This window comes from Crocodylus siamensis, chromosome 7, assembly GCF_052110815.1.
Source record: "Crocodylus siamensis isolate JL-2025a chromosome 7, ASM5211081v1, whole genome shotgun sequence".
In the NCBI taxonomy this organism is placed as follows: Eukaryota; Metazoa; Chordata; order Crocodylia; family Crocodylidae; genus Crocodylus; species Crocodylus siamensis.
Window position 1 is genome coordinate 44,489,606 of NC_143401.1, and position 17,138 is coordinate 44,506,743.

At 42.5% G+C, this 17,138-nt stretch overlaps 1 protein-coding gene across 3 annotated transcripts in view; it reads right to left on the reverse strand.

Annotated features, from left to right (window-relative positions):
* The window catches only part of CCSER2 (coiled-coil serine rich protein 2), a 148,049-nt gene that overhangs the window by 51,099 nt on the left and 79,812 nt on the right, over nucleotides 1-17,138 (reverse strand). For all 3 annotated transcript variants that reach the window (XM_090057381.1, XM_090057380.1, XM_090057382.1), the window contains exon 8: nucleotides 1,044-1,127. In XM_090057381.1, the coding sequence (XP_089913507.1) occupies nucleotides 1,044-1,127 (84 nt within the window). The remainder of the gene's footprint in view (nucleotides 1-1,043; nucleotides 1,128-17,138) is intronic.

Here is a 17,138-nt window from a genome sequence, read left to right on the forward strand (position 1 = left end):
TTATAACACTCGCTGAAAATGTGAAAAGCATAATTATTTTGATAATTCATTTGTACATGAATTTGCAACAGGCACTTATTTGAAAAAGTCAAATAAGCTCTTTTACCTTAATAAACCTTATGTGGACATCCAACTGGGTTTGCCTTTGTTTGTTTTTTTTAAATGATGGAACCAAGGTGCAATGAAAGGCTGCGTATTAAATAGCTAGAAATACATGTTATATACAGGGTTTTCATAAAGTTCTTGTTCACTTTTAAACTTTAATAATGTAGGTTGTAGGTACGATAGAAACAATCTGGCATTTAAAAGCAAATTTCTTAACGTTTTAGGACAACTAGAGGACACAGTGCTAGACTTCAACATAACCACTATTCATCATGATATAGTGCTCAATCCAATCTTCCAGCTCCTTGAAAATGTTTCCCAGTTGCTCTTGAGTTACTGCACTAACTGCATTGGTGATCCTAGCTCTAAGTTCCACCAAAGAACATGGTTTTGACAAGTAAACTACACTTTTAACATGTCCCATAAAAAGAAGTCCAACAGTAGCAGGTCACATGAATGAGGTGGCCAAGCAATTGGTCCACCTCTGCCTATCCACTTCTCTGGGAAAACATCATTTAGAAACTGTCGTACGTTCAGAGCGTAGTGGCACAGAGCTCCATCTTACTTGAGAATAAATTCGTTATTACTTATGAAGTCTAGCATTGTGTAATCTAATTGTCCTAAAACTTTAAAATAAATTTGCTTTTAAATGCCGTTTACAGATTGTTTCCATCATACCTACAACCTAAGTTATTAAAGTTTAAAAGTGCACAAGGTACACTTCACCTACAAGACTTATGGCTCACTGCAAGGATGTTACTTGCGTAAATAAATAGCCAAAGAATTTATTGCAAATACAAAAAATATACTGTTGCAATGAAATAATGAGACCGCAATGTAAAACTGTTTCTTGCATCAGTTTTATACTGGATTTTCAGATGTGACTGTGATAAAATTCACAATTTATGTCATCATTCTGCAAAACAGTGTCATTTTACCTTGCATGAAGGATCAGCATCCTGTGGTTCTGGGCTTGACAAAACTGAAAATGGGATGTCCTGTAGTGGCATACTGTCATCATTCTGCCAAAAGGGAAGAAAAAAGAGACCCAGCTTGCTTGCTAAATAGCTAGTTATCAAAGTCAGTTTTGGATAAAGCATTGTCAGCTTTGCTGTTATAGTTCAGACTGAATTGAGTCTTTTCAATAACCTATAAGCAGTCTGCAAAGAATAAGCCCCAAGAACTACATTTCAATTGAAAACAAGCTTTTTAAAAAGCAGGAACTCCTCTAACATGATTTTTTGGGTCATGTTTCATATTTACTTCCCCCCTGATTCTGTAGAAACATATTTGCCCAACACTGCCTCTTTTTTAAAATCAAAATAAGATGCAATCACACACTTCTGGAATGAGACACAAATGCCAGGATATAAAACTATGTTAATTAGCAAAAGCATAAGCAGTGAATCACATACACATGTTCTTATGCAAAGCAAAGAATCCCAAGCACCAACAGTTCTACTGTTCTGAAGAACAATTAGTGAAAAAAAAATGGAGGAGTGCTATGGCCAAAAAGTCTTCATCTACTGAACATGACTAATCAATTAACACTTCACTTTTCAGAATTCTATGCATCTTCTCTATGTAAGAGTTATTATGAAAAAAAAATAACGTCCAACTGAAGCTAAAATGAGCTGTAATAATTCATTTAAAGATTACTTATATTCAAAAGTAGTTTTCTTGCTAACAGTTTGACTAATACAGTACTAACTCACAGCCATGGTATCTAAATATCTGTGATGAATAAAAGGAAGAACACAGAGCATAGTGTAAGAGCAGATTTATTTTATTTTTTATTTCTTTAAGAGAAATTTATTGAATTTAAGCATAGCAAGCAGAGGATCCCAAAAATGCCAAAAGTTAATTGCATGTCCATGTCCTAAAGCACTTGATAGGACATGAAGGCTAAGTACAGACATTTGGAGGCATTAGGGGGAGGTTAAATCAATTCAAAATGGCTCCCGATATCAGGCAAGTCAGGATGGGGGTGGGGTATGGAAGGGCTGGGTGTCCAGCAGGCTGGAGGAAATCAGGAGTCTGCCAGAAGATGGAGAGGCAGATGCGACCTGCTAGGGATAAGGGGAGCAGGAGCAACCCATGGGTGGGGTAGGGGGAGCAGGTGCTTCCCACAAGATTTGAGGGGGCAGGTGTGACCCATGAGGGTAGCAAGAGCAGGTGCAACCCATGGGTGGGGTGGCAGGAAGGCAGGCGCAACCCATATGGGGTAGGGAAAGCAGGCACAACCAGTTGGTAGTGTGGATGAGGGGGGGCAGGCATGATCTGCAAAGGGTGGGAGGAGGGAGAGGTGTGACTCATGGGTGGGTCCCCCATCCCTCCCCACATTGAGACTTACTTGCACATACACATTTTTTAAACAGCTGTTAAAGTGCCACAATAGTACTCAACCTTCACCCTGTGTGTCAGATGCAGCACATGAACCTGATGTGAACAGCCTGTCACCAGCACATCACTGACATTCAGCAACAGTTGGAAAGAAGGATATGAGCAGGTGAAGTTCACCTGTACTGAAATACCAGTGAATTCTACACAGGTCTGGAGCCCAGGAGCTGAGCATTTCCTTCCACCTAATCCCATGCCAAATTAATTAAGCAGAAGGAAAGAAGAGAAGAGAAACAGCAATGGGCTTTGGCTGGAGCCAGAGCTTTCATGCACCTCCAGAACCCAGGGGCTGAGTGTCGCTGCTATTCACAGCCCCCTAAGAAAATTCTGGCAGCAGAAAGGGAAAATTTAGGGGAGACTCACCCTTTGTGGCCCCATGCATCTGCACAGGGCTCTGAAGTAGTACAGGGATAGCCACAGCACTTGAAAACACCAAAAAGCCCTTTAAAAAAATGGAACTTTTTACTTTGCATTAATAAGCCTAAAATTACTAGGAATGTATTTTCCTTTCTACTATTAAGTATTACTTCAATAGTATTAGTTTTTACTTTAGCATATCCTATCATGCTTTTCTATAATAACCATTGCCCATTTCTGATGTTAATGTTTGGCCCACCTGTGAAATTAATTTTTTTTTAAAAATCAAGCATGACTGTGCTCAACCTTGAAGACAGGTCAAAGAATGAAATCAGAAAGAAAATGATGGGGGAGATGCCATGCTAACATATTTGCATTGTAACGTTTTGTATGCTGTGTCACTTTATAAAGCAAAGCTGCAGGGCAACCTACAGGTGCAAGATACTGAGATGCATAAATTTAGGCTGTACATGTTCAAATGATCTGGAAGCACTCTCCAAGGTTTGCTCTCCTTGTAGAAAAACTTGTCTGGAGATGCCTGGATAGCCATCTAGAAGCTAAGCCCCTGAAAAGAGCTTGCAGTACTGATGTTGCACAGCCAGAGGGTCCCTGTGCACACATCTCAGCATGCACTGCAGGGAAGGGAGAATGGGAGCAAAGCAGCCTGGAATGTTGGAGGACTGTACTTTAGCTTCTCTCAGAAAAGAATGCTCTCTCAGGAGAAACACTCCCAGGAGCGACTTAAACCTGATTGTTCCCAGATTTTTTTTCTCTTGGAACAGCCATTTTTACTTTGGGAGAAAAACCCTAAACATCTGTACACTTGTGGTTTCTCCTGGGAGAGCTACAACTGTCCCAGGAGAAACTGTATGTATGTACATGATCTTAGTCTCTACTGTCTACATTTGCCACCCACTAGGCCTGTGAGAATAGGAAAGTATTCTATTCAGATTTGGCCAATTCAGAGAACAGTGATTTGATTTGGAGATTTGGATCACTGTCCTTAATCGATTTGGCAAAATCAGCTTTGGAAGATTTGGCCATTCGGAGCGGCTGGGGCAGAGGCAGACACAGTCGGAGAAGCTCCCATGGCTGCCCTGCTGGCCCCATCCACCAGCCGGTCCCAGCTTAGCCCCAGCACTTAAAAAAAGCCCCACACTCCCCAGCTGTAGAAGCGGTAATCATGGCCTCTGGGCACTGGTGGCCAAGACCCACCCCCCAGCACCAGGCAGCGTTGCCCACGGCACAGGTGCAGCATGGCTTGTTAAGGCACTGCATGCTGTCTTGGAGCTGGGGCTGAGCACTGCCGGGCCCTGGCTGACTTGTGGAGCCTCCCCAGCTCCCAGATGAATCAAACCGGGGGCTGGGGAATCAAACCCCTTGTCTTTTTTGAAGATATGTTCAAATAATCTCTCTATTGAATGACTGACTGCTGCTACCTTATGAGAACTTTGTTTAATTGCTATCCCTTTCTTTTGACTATAACTTCCACTAATCCATCTCAGTCATCTACTTCCTACATAGATTTTCAGTTGAGTTATGTATAATGGTGTTCTTTATACAAAAGCTAACTGGATTTGAAACAGCAAGTCAACAAAGTACTTGTGCATATACTTATCATTGGAGTAGTTCTACTATAATTAACAGGATTAGTCACATGGTTAAAACAAAAGTTAGATAAATACTGAATCAGAGCCTTAGAGCTGAAATCAGAAACCATCCTGAGACACAGTGAAACTCATATCATGTTAATATCTTAATAGTTATAAAATCTTGACATTAAAAGATTTTCCACTGGAAAATTATTTTTTCTGTACATTTAAAAAAAGTCTGCCTATATTACCTGCCTATACATTTTCAAATCCTTTTAATTCCTAAGTTTTTACATTAATGTGCGTATCTCAAGTGGAATGTTTATTTGCCACAGTAAAACAAATTTAGTAGCACCAGGAAGAATCAAATGGACCAGCTTTGATGCACTGGCCTTGTATCCAGTTCATGTAGTCTGTTTTTATCACTTTAAAGAAAGGATTGAGTTGACTAGAACACTGCAAGCAAGAGGGGCTATTACTTAGAGTGGCACTTGAATTTATTCATGACATTATTTGTTTTTCAATCTGCAACTTATACAGAAGAAGTTTTATTGCTCTAAAGTTTAACTCCCCAATACTGCAGGCAATCATATCACATGATCCCTTTGATAAAGTTATCAACCTCTAAGCTGAAACTAGTTACACAGTACTACTGTTCCAGAACCTTACTCCTTTGATGGTCAGAAACCTAAACATTTATCAGTTTATTACCATTTGTCTTTGAACTAACAAGCTCAAATAGCTCTTCTCTCCCCTTTGTGTTTAACTACCATTCAGATGTATTTATGAAAATAATCATACCCTTCTCAGCCTTCACTATGCTACGCCAAGCTATTTTAGCTTCCTCTGATAAAATACGCTCTATCTGTATCCTGGCTGTCCTACTAGCCCTCCACACCTTTCCTGCTTAATTAAATACTTGTTTCATACAAGTGACAAAAGTTGTAAAAAAGTATTATGGAGGAGGACATACAACTGCTTTGTACAATACAATGTGTGTGAAGATGGGCTTTTCCTTGCAGAGGTGAGGGACAGGACTAGGAGTAGCAACCTCAAGCTACAACAGGGGAAATTAAGACTGGGGATTAAGAGGAACTTTCCAACTTTGAGGGCAGAACAGGCTACCTAAAGAAACTGCGGAAAGAAGGTAATGGCTCCGATTGTTCAGTAAGGGATGATCTTGCCTTGAACAGGGGCTGAACTAGATGACCTTATGATGTCCCTTCCAGCCCTACTTTCCTACAACCTTAACTGATTAACTCCCAGCTTCTACCAAAAGGTTGTGTACTCCCCAAGATCAGGTCCAGTAAAGACTTTTGGTGCCTGCAAGTTAGGCACTGAAGCATTTGGCATCGAGAAAAGAATCCAAAACCGAATTTAACAGGCCTAGGCATCATATATACACTATGCAGAGAAGGTTAAGCACCTAACCTAGGTTCAGAGGTGAACCAGAAAACTGTGCTGTGAATGGGGAACAACTTAAAGTTATCCAATAAATACAGAGCTAGCTAGATAAACACAGGGCTCTGTCTGAAATCCTGCTGAGATGCCTGACTTAGAGCTGCAGGATGGACAGGAACTTCAAGCCCTTTGGAATTTAGAGTGTGCAGGCTTCTCCAAAGGGTAGAGAACTAAAAGCAATGAATGAATGAATGATCTTATTTGCCTTTTAAAACTTGTGAAAGGAAGGCAGACAACAACCATAACAAGGCAGTGACAATATCAACCTTAAAGTACCCCTGTAATTATAACTAGGAACCCACCAAAATTGCAATTTAGCCGATTTCATGGAAAATGTGAAATCCAGCATTGTCCAGACAGAGGTGGACAAAGTCTATGAAATCCAGGGGGGAAAAAAACAGAAAGAAAGAAACTTACTGAAAATAAAATGCTGGCTCCCCAAAGGAAACCAGCAGTCCTCATGGTGCTGCAGCCCAGCTGTGCAGCCTACTGGGGTGGAAAGTGGAGAGAGGGGACTGCCAGTACAAAGGGGAGCCCAAGATGGCTGCTGCCCCTGTCTTTTACAGCTGGCTGGCTGAGAGGGCTGCCTATCATGCTGACCTGCCCCTCTACATTAATCGGTGGTGAGGGGCAGGGCTGCATGACAGACAGCCCTTGCAACCAATCAGCAGTGAGGGACAAGGCCATATGACAGACAGCCCTTGCTGCCAGTCAAAGGTGAGGTGTGGAACCATTCGGGCTCCTTGGCCAGAAGCATGCAGGAGCCCTAGCCATGATAAGCCCTCAAAAATGCCAGCCAGCCCCACGATCTGTCCCCAAAATCAGCCAAATGCTTCCCTGAATTGGGTAGACCTCTATAGCACTTGCCCAAAAACTATACTCGGATTCTAAGCCATGTTCAGCCTAAAGGGGGTTCAAACCTGCATCTTCCACCACCCCGACAGAGTGCCCAAATTATTACGGTAAAGATACAGTTGGGTTCTCCAACCTTCCTCTTGTACATATATAACTAGGAAGAAATGAAAAAGAATTCATGTGACCAGAGAGAAACAGCACTACACTGAGTACACTATAGCACTGTAGTTAGGACATCCATTTGGGAAAAAAAACTTTTAAGTTTCCAGCAGGATTTGAGAATGAGCTAGGTCCCTAATTGCTCAATCTAGTCCAGTTCTGGGCATAGAGATTTTTGTTAACTGAGATACCATGCAAGTTTTAGGTGATGCTGAGGTAACCCTGCTGAGGATTTTGGGAGGGGCTGGGGTGGTTGTTGTTCTTGCTTAAAGCCTGGATTTATATGCACATATATACACTCATATAGGGTTTTTATATACTCCATATATAAATATACACACATACGTGTGTGTGTGTGTGTGTATATTATATATGTGTGTATATACACATATACATACACACATACACGTATACATAGAAGAAAATTTCCCTTGCTGTAGCAAAATCTTGTGAAAAAGGTTTCCTGGAAAGGGAAAGAGAATCTAGAGTGAGTAACAAACTGAATTGGTTTGCATATGTAACTAGAACTGTATTCAGAAATCAGTGATCTAACTTAATGTGAATTCATACAGACTGGAAATGGGCCAAGCTGTTGTTAAAGGGAGGAAGTGAGAAAGACATCAAAGAACTGCAAGCACCTCTCAACCACAGCAAAGGCCTCCTAACCGTGGAGATGCCAATGCTTCATGGGCAGCTTCAAGAATCAAAATGTCAGTTGACAAGAAGACAGCCAAGTATGTCTGAGGATTGAATATGACTTACCAACATCTACAAGAAAATTGTACTGAACAAGACTCAAAGGAATAAACGGGCAGCTCTACTGCATTTAGAAGTACCTACAGCATCAGTCTTCATGTTAAGCAGCACTGAAACTTCAAAAAGGAACCTTCTATAACACTGTAAAACCCCCTTTAGAAACTACAATTCACGGTGGGGTCAAAACTGCAGGCATGCTAGCCCCTGCAGAAGCCACAAAACCTGCCACGTTTCAAAGATATAGGCGCAGGGGTTTGGGGGAAACTGCACCCCTTGAAACATAGCAAGCTTCATGTGCTGAGAAGGGGCTACTAATTCCTGTAAGTTTCCTCCAAATCAAGACAGAAATGACAAAGTTATAGGCTGTTTTGTCCTTCCCCATTATATCCTATGGGTGAAACATCGAAAAAAGTTTTGCTGTTTTGACCCGGTTTCAATGGAATGGAATGGAACAGAACAGCTGTTTTGAATTAAAACAAAATTCGAAACAAAACACCTTTCCGTCAAAACCCTGGTAGAAACGGCAGCATTCCGTTTCGTACAGCCATACAGTGCTTTCTTCCCCTAGCTCTCTCATTAATTCTTTCCCTTAGGTTAAGCATCTTTTCTTACTAGCTTTGTTTATTTCTTCTCATTTTAGCCTCTTTCCTGAGATTTGAACTGTGCCAATCCTGTGATGTTGCTGTGCCTTTATCTAATGGGCATGCATCTTCTCTTATTGAGAAATGTTCTGATATTGTTTTACTAAAATAAAGAACCTTCAAGGATGTGAAATCTAGTTTCAGATACATTTTTTGGATAACTACAGGATCTAATTCTGATTCAGGGCATAGAGACTTATCTGACTATCGTGAATTTTCCAGATGTTCCTTCTTTCTGGCTACAGAAAGACCTGCAAAAGTCATGGCATTCAGACTGGCTCCTGGGAGAGGTCTTTGTTCAGGCCTTCTTGAAAAAGTCTTCCTTGTCCTCACATTACCCATTTGAAATTTGAGATTTCATAGTCTTGTAAGTTTACCACTGAAGCTTATAGAAACTCTGGCATTAACCGCCAGCTCAGACAGTGTTTGTCTCACTATCAAAAAGGCTTGGGGCAACCCTGATGCACCTCTGAATCTCTTCCACAGAGCAACTTCTGCTTCAGTTTTAAAATTTGTGGAGAGTGCAAAGGGATATTTGGGCACCAACCCCATGCTACTTCCTGGTGTATCCATTTCCTTCATGGGCCACCCAGTCCACTGTAGTAGTGAGGGGGTTTATGCTGCAGTTGGATACTTTTTACCTTGGCTGCCTGTAGTAAAGTTTGATCTATTATCCATTACTGTATCCACAGTTCTGACTTGGAAAAATTGGCCTAAGATCCCTTCACTGTGCCACAAGCTATGGAGATTGACTTTTCCTATGTGGTTTTATTGGCTTGAGACTTCCAAGCTGTTTCTGTACTTGATATATCTGGTCTTCTCCTGTTTTCCTTATCAACCTTGACATCTCAGACTCTGGGTTAGTACTACAAAAACAGAGACAGCTAAGAGGATTCTCTAGATCCAGATGTGAATCATGGTGATCTACAAGAGACTGATCTATTCTCATTTTTTCCCTGAGATGAGATTTACATTCCCAGCCTCCCCTCCCTCCTATTAGATGGATGATTTCAGGGACCGATATGTTGTCTTATATAAACCATTCACATTTCCTGGCAGGAAGTCAGTAAGTAAGTCTTCACGTAGTTGACTTCCTACTGCAGTCCAATCCAACAAGTGCTTGTCTGGATATCAACGAGATCATTATGGACTACAAATTAAAAGTAGGAGATACCAGCTGCTTTCCTGTCCATCTGTAAGGAGAGTAGAACAGAAGCATTAGATTCCTGGTAGAGGGGCTGAGTTTCTCACTCCATTTTGGTCATTACTGTCATTGAGAAGGCAATTTGTAGATGGATAATTTTAGGTCAATCCTGAAATAAATAGTCAAAACTACTGCACCTGTCCAGAAGAATTTTCTCTCTTCTCCATCCCCACCGTAAGTCACAATTTGGAATAGTCATTGGCTTACCTCTTTTTGTCTTGTCCAGTTTTCACAAACATAACCATATTGGTAATGTGGAATCCTTACTGGTAGAGTCAGGTGCATACCTTTTGTCTCAAAAGGGCAAGCAATACAAAGATCTCACTGCAATGGCTCTAAATCATGGATGGACAGTATGGCACTTCCGGCTAGCGGCCAGATTCTGTTTTCCAGCAACCCCTTCCCACACTGCTGCAGCCCTGGACCAGCTCCTCTCCTGGCCATGCACACCTACCAACACTGCTGGGGTCAGTCTCTGTGGAAACCCTGGTTGCTGCGCTGTCATAGCCCCACTGTTATGGGGGTCTCCATGGAAACTGGCTGCAGTGATGCAGGCAGGGGCTTCTGGGAAATGGAGTCCCCCGTGGGCCTGATCCAGCTCACAGACCAGATTTTGCCTGCCCCTGTCCTAAATGCTGCTGAAACTGCCTTATGGTCCACTGCCTATAGCAGTTATGACAGCCTTGTTTTGTTTTGTGGAATTGTAGTTTCTAAAGGGGGTTTTGAAGGGGAACATGAAGCTTGCCATGTTTCAAGGGGTGCAGTTTCCCCCAAACCCCTGCACCTATATCTTTGAAACGTGGCAGGCTTTGTGGCTTCCGCAGGGGCTAGCATGCCTGCAGCTTTGACCCCACCATGGCATAACATATACACAAGCTTTGCTTTCAAAACTTTGGAGTGCAGTTTCCCCGAACTCCCTGCAAGTTTCATCCAAATCAGGCCAGAAATGACCAAGTTATAGGATGTTTCAACCTTCCCCATTATAGCCTATGGGCGAAATGTAGAAAACAGCATCAAAACGGCAAAATGTTTCAACTTGCCTCATTTTGTTTCGAGGCTCTTTCGACTGTATCTGTTCTGTTTCAATTTTGCTGTTTCGACCTCAAAACGGGTCAAAACAGCATTGAAACAAAACTGGCAGTGAAATTTCGCACAGCCCTAGAAAGCATCTCTTAATATAGCTGTGCCTCATGGACAATACAATAAAATACATGCCCAGTAGGTGACTTCCCAAAAAAGGAAGTAGTGGTAAAATAAGGCTCTTTTTATAAGAAGCAATATAGTAAAATAGGTTTGAAGGCATACGGTCATAAGTATTGGTCAACAAAATATGTGTCTATCAAGATAGTTGAGAAGAACCAAGAAGCAAAGAGCAGGATACATGGAGGGGCCAGAATACAGGTAATGTCAAGGCAAAAATAATCAAGTAGTTTAATTCCTAGGATTCAAATAAGGCCACAAATTCACTTAATGCCCAAAGAAGTCACACTGTAACCATCATTGATTTCTACCTTCCATGGCCAAAACCAAAGTAATAATCTCAGAATGGTTTCTGCATCCCACCTGAAATTCCTTCATAATTCAGATCCCTTTTATATGATTTTTAAAGCTATTGAAGAGCCTGGACATGCAACATTTTAGATAGCATATCATATATCATCTTATATTAAAGAACTCTTTAATACCATTTTACATTTTAGCTAGTAGAATAATTAGCATTTCGATAATACAGTTTGTGTGTAAAATAATGGACAGGCTTGCAGTATTGGAATCTTACAAACCTGAAAAGATTACAAATGGCGACTGCCAACAGGGGGTGGGAGTAGGTATCCACCCCCATATGCCTCACAGTGGATCAGTGGAAGGAGAGTAAAGGGGAAGCGAGTACCCAACCCATTATACTTTATAGTGAGAGTGGATAAAAATCAACTATTAAAAAAAAACAAACCCAAAACCTGGGGGTTTTATTTAAATCAGATCTTTTTTAAATTAATCTTGGGGTTTAATTTATGTTAAAGCTGAAATATATCATCATGGAATAGGGATTATACCTTTTAATTTTATACTATTTGAGACAATATATTCATGTAACCTTTTTAGAGAAGTTTTATAAATAGGTCAGAACAGGACTATATTAGAGGCCCAAATCTTATGGTTTTCCCAGAGGTTCCTTAATAGATTAGTAAAGATTAAAGAAAACCACGCTACCCAATGGGATTCAGTGCTCAGCCTAGAAGATCCCATTAAGCATCTCTGTGATGGTTAGTTTCAGTTCTCAAACTGCAGATTTGTCTCTCCAGAAATAACATTCTTGTCAATAGCAGCATATGGAGATGATAGATAACAAACCCGATTGCGTACCCATCAGCTCTTTTGTCTTTCTGCAAGTTTGTGTACACACAGTCCAGCCCTTACCTTTCTCTAAAAGTGCAAGAAGTTAAATGAATAAAGGACAAACAACAGTGCACTTTTTGTAGAAAACAATGATTAAACCAAGGTTTCCTGACCAGTGATTTAAGTCATGATTTAAAAATCAATTTGATTTAAATCAAATCCACCCTGCTTTAGTGGGTGAGTGCAGGGGAAGGACAGAGGAGTACTTTTCAAGAACCTATTTAAAACTGTACTTGATTTTCCAGGGATGGTTTTAAACAAGTTCAGGCAGATTTAACCAGTGGTATGTCTAGTACTTTTTAAGAACCTATTTAAAACAGTACTTGATTTTCCAGGGATAGTTTTAAACCAGTTCAGGCAGATTTAACCAGTTTAACCAGTGGTATGTCTGTCCACTTCAGGTTTAAAATACATTTAAAAGTATTCCAAATGTTACATTTGTCTATACCAGAAGGGTGTTTTCTAGGCCTAGAGGCAAACATTATCATTGAACTGCTACTTATTATGCAAGCTTTGTAAGGGAAACTAAATTAATTATCTCTAGTAAACTGGCCAATGGCAAAAATGTGTGAATTGCAAGGAAACTTCTTGTATTCAGATTAATTCTGAAAGAAGAGAAGGTTTTGAATTTTCTTTATTACTGTAGGGACCCCAGAGTTCAATGAGATTATAAAGTGAATTTTTCATGTTCCTTAAAGACTGCATGAAGCTCACAAAACAACAACAGGGAAAACATACCAAGAAAAGGGTCAAGATTTTCACACATCCCTAGTGATTTAACCTATGTCCCCCTGAAAGTCAACAGCAATCTTAGTATCTTCAGGAAAAATTTCATTTCGAGACAACTCAACATATCCACGTACACAACCTTAGCTGTCCGCAATTAAAGATAATTTTCGTATATGAAAACTAAGTAGGAAAAAAAAAGTGAAGAGTACTGACAACATTCACACTAACAAAATGTTGTATATACATCACTGCTTCTGCATTTTAAAGGCATTTCTAGATACTTTAACAGCTCTGTTAGCCACATCATCTTTGAATTATTTTTAAAACTTCAATGCATGGTTAATAACGGCTGTTAGGGTAGAATGATGATAACAAGCATTTCTCTCACTTGCTCCTAAAATCTTCCACAGATGGAGATTCAAGTTTTTTTCGGTAGCTTTTTCCAATGCTTAACCTCCCTCGTGGTAAGAAATTTCTTCCTAATATCCAACCTAAATGCCTTCGATTGCAATTTAAGACCATTACTACTTGACCTGACCTCTGAGGACTCCAAGAATAATCTATTACCATTCAGTTCATAAGCAACCTTAAGCCTCTCGCTTCTCCAGAAAAAACGGTCCAAATTCCTTATAAATAACTTTCTAGACCTCTACCAATTTTGTAGACCTCTATACTGCACTCTCTGTTATCCACATCTTTCTTAAACTTTAGTGTCCAAAAATGGACACAGTATTCCAAGTGAGGCCTCATCATTACTGAACAGAGTGGAAAAATTACCATGTGCAGACATCCTGGCTAAGTGTAGACAGTCAAAAAGTCCAAGGCTGAATCAATTCAGTGTTTGCAGGTTAATCCAAGCTGTTTAGACTGAACTGATAACCATTTCAACTAGCACCTGCTAATACAGACCAGTATATTACTGCCTTTTCTTTTTTTGGGGGGGGGTAGATTTGTTGTGGGGGGAAAAGGGAGAGTAACTAGAGCGCGCTGATGACCCATATTCACCTTGCAGTCCATTATAATGTTTCTAGTAGGGCTGTGTGAGTCTTCTGATCCGGAGCCACTTCGGATGCTTCAGCGTCCAAAGCAGCAGGCCCAGATCGAAGTGGGGCCTCTGCAAAGTTATCCGAAGTGGGACGAAGAGTGCAAAGCACTTCCGACCCGCTTTGGACATCTTGATTGACAATTAGAAGTGGGAGGAGGAGCAGGGGAGGGATGGAGAGTGTGGGGGGGAAAGGAAGGAGGAACGGGGCGGGAAGACTGACATCTGCAGGTAGCCAGAGAGAAGGATTTCTCACTGGCTACCTTTCCAATGGCAGTGTCTGTGGGGTGGGAAGGGGAGCAGGGGAGGGAGAGAGAGTGGGGAGGAAAGACTGACATTTGTAGGTAGCCAGTGAGAACCACCCCCCTCAACGAAGACATATTCTATTCACAAGCAGCCTTGACATCAGTGCTGCCAATGGAAGCCAGGAGGTGGGAGCAGTGTCTGCATGTGACATCCCTGCACAAACCACTTTTCAGACCTGGGCCTATGAACTGCACTTCATCAGCTTCCTAGATAATAGGTACACAAACTCATGGACTCAATATACACAGTGGAATTCTGGCACACTGCGACCTGCCAGACACCCGACACCCCAGGCACCTCTGCACTTTTACCTGCATTGCTACATCCCCCTTTCCCCTCTATCTCCCACCCCAGCCTTTCCCTCCCCCCCCCAACATCTCCATTTCCATTTTCACTCACTGGCTTTCTTGCCTGTACTGCAGGCCAGGCCAGCCTCTGGCTTCTTTACTATTCCTTCCATCCAGAACCAACTGCAGGTACTTCCTCAGCCTCACAAAGGGGTTTTCAACACTAAAGCTTCCAAAAAAACATTAAGTATTCCTTTTTATTTCATATTACACATACAGACATAAAAACACAAGATAAACCATCACACACCATGAATAACATCATATGTCTAACACAACACATCATCTTTACTACTTGCTGTCAATTCCTTTATAAAAAGAAAGGCTCTGTGACAGTCCCATTTGGGTACCTTTGATGCTGCTGCTGATGCTACTCGTGTTCAGCCAGCTAAGTTATTTTACATGCTCTCATGTAAAGCGGAGGACCAGGTGTAAGGCTGTTGGGGAGGAGGCGGCCTCACTGGATCATACTGCCGTGTTGTGCAGAGGCCCCAGCACCAGGAAGGGCACACCTTAACACATGCACACCTTAACACATGCACAGTGTCACCCACCTACATCATGAGTTTTGTCTGTCAGCAGTGTGGGGGGCAGGGCCTGGACGACAGACTCTCCCAGCGAGACACATCAGGCTTTGTGGCCTGCACTAGATTTAATGCCCCCGTGCCCCAAGACAGATGCAGTCACCCACCCACACACACAACGAGTTTTGCCTGTCAGCAGCTTGGGGTGCAGCTCCCAAACCCCTGCACTGATCTTCTTGAAACTTGGCAGGCTTTGTGGCCTCACCAGGGGCTAGCATCCCTGCAGTTTTCAGCCCCCTGTGGTATAATATGTAGATGTGACAGGAGTTTTGCTTTCAAGAATTTGGGGTGCAGTTCCCCCCAAATCCCTGCATCTATCTTCTTGACACTTGGCAGGCTTCATGCACTTAGCAGAGGCTACCACCCCTGCAAGTTGCACCTAAATCACAGCTAAAATGACAAAGTTACAGATATTTAATTCATCCCCTATCATAGCCTATAGCTGGATCTCCGAAGTGGCTCCGAAGCTTTGGAGCTGCTTCGGCCAGATTGAAATGGCAAACTGATCTGGAGCTCCGGATTGGATTGCGGCCATCCAAAGCAGCTGAATCCAAAGCCAGATTGGATCGCTGCCGACTCGCACAGGCCTAGTTTCTATGTCTTTTGCGCTCCAACACAGGTTATGTTCATTGTGCAATTAGCCAGTTACCTAATCTAAATGCATTATCCAATTAGACATGCAAAATAATTATAGAATGATAAAAATGACTATCCAACTATAAAAACAGCTATATGTTGCTTGAAAAATGTTGAATGTTTTTGTAGATGGTTTCTATCAAGTTTTAATTTGAACACGTGGAATATCACACATTGGGTGACAGTTCTTTGCCAGGCTCTCTGGTATCTCAAGGTGCACTGATCTCCATCACCTCACAGGACACTTAATTGGAAAAGCAACCAGCCCTTGGATATCAATCCTACCGCTCTCTAGTGGAGGTTCTCCATCCCCCAAGACTTTGTCAAAAAGTGAGAAAGCCTTCCACAGGCACAGAGCAAGGCACTGGGCATTCCTCTCCCTGTGCTGGGCAGGGTAGAGGAAAACAAGCTTCCAAGCAAAGAGCCAGGCTCCATGCTGGTAACCCCTCCCCAACCTGAAGCATGCACAGCGGTTCCTTCCCTTTCCCTGCTCTGAGCAAAGTGCAAAGTAGGCCAGAATTTCTCAACAGCACAGAGCCATGTGCTCAAGCAAACCCGTACCCCAGAGTGCAAAGTGAGCAGGGGAATCCTCAGGGCACGTGGGAAAACCCTTGCCCCCAGGACAGAGCATGCTCCAGGGGTTCCCCGCCTTTCCTCACAAAGTGCAGTGGGGGAGGTTTCCCCATGTGCATGGCTCCATGTGGGGGCAGGAGGAGAGGGAGGGAAGTCCCAAGCTGTGCTCCACACTGGGGCAAAGCTCTGTACAGGGGGAGGAAGGGGGAGTCAATTTCCCCCTCATTCTGTGCTTTACTCAGCATGGGGAGAGAGAGGGAATCCATGTTGAACTCACAGAGCTCTATCACTGGATGTCAGCAGCAGCAGTGAGAACTGGCATGCCACTTTTCTTACTCCCCTTGACAGCCTTCCCTTTGCACATGTAGCTGTGCACAGGATGCAATGTTTTCATAGTGCAAAAAAAGCCATGATATAATTGATATAACGTCTTCCACAGGCCTTGGAGATTTGGGTCAGATGGATATCCAAAAACAAATATTTGTTTTTTCTGCTCTCCCTTCTGTTTGGTCTCCCAGCTTCCCAGTTCACAGGCAGTACTGTAGCAAGGGGGCAAGCGGGGTGACTGTCCCAGGCATCCAAGCTAAGGGGAGCCAACAGGAAGATTTTAGGAGCAAGTGAGAGAAATGCTTGTCATCATCATCCTACCCTAACAGCCATTAACTATGCATTGACGTTTTAAAAATAATTCACAGATGATGTGGCTAACAGAGCTGTTAAAGTTTCCAGAAATGCCTTTTAAAATGCAGGAGAAATGCTGTATATACTGCTTGTCTGGGAGTGCATGCATTGGCAGGAGCCACCCTTCCCCTGTTCCCATGCACCCCCTCCCCCTGCTAAATGAGCCACTGGTGCACAGGGCTGCATTGAGGGCAGCGGTATGGGGCTGTGCCCCTCAAAGCAGTGGCAGGCACTGGAGGTGCGTTGCCAGTGCAACAGGGGGACAGCTTGCAGCACACTGGGTTGCACCTGCTGGGCTGGGCAGGCCATGGGGGAG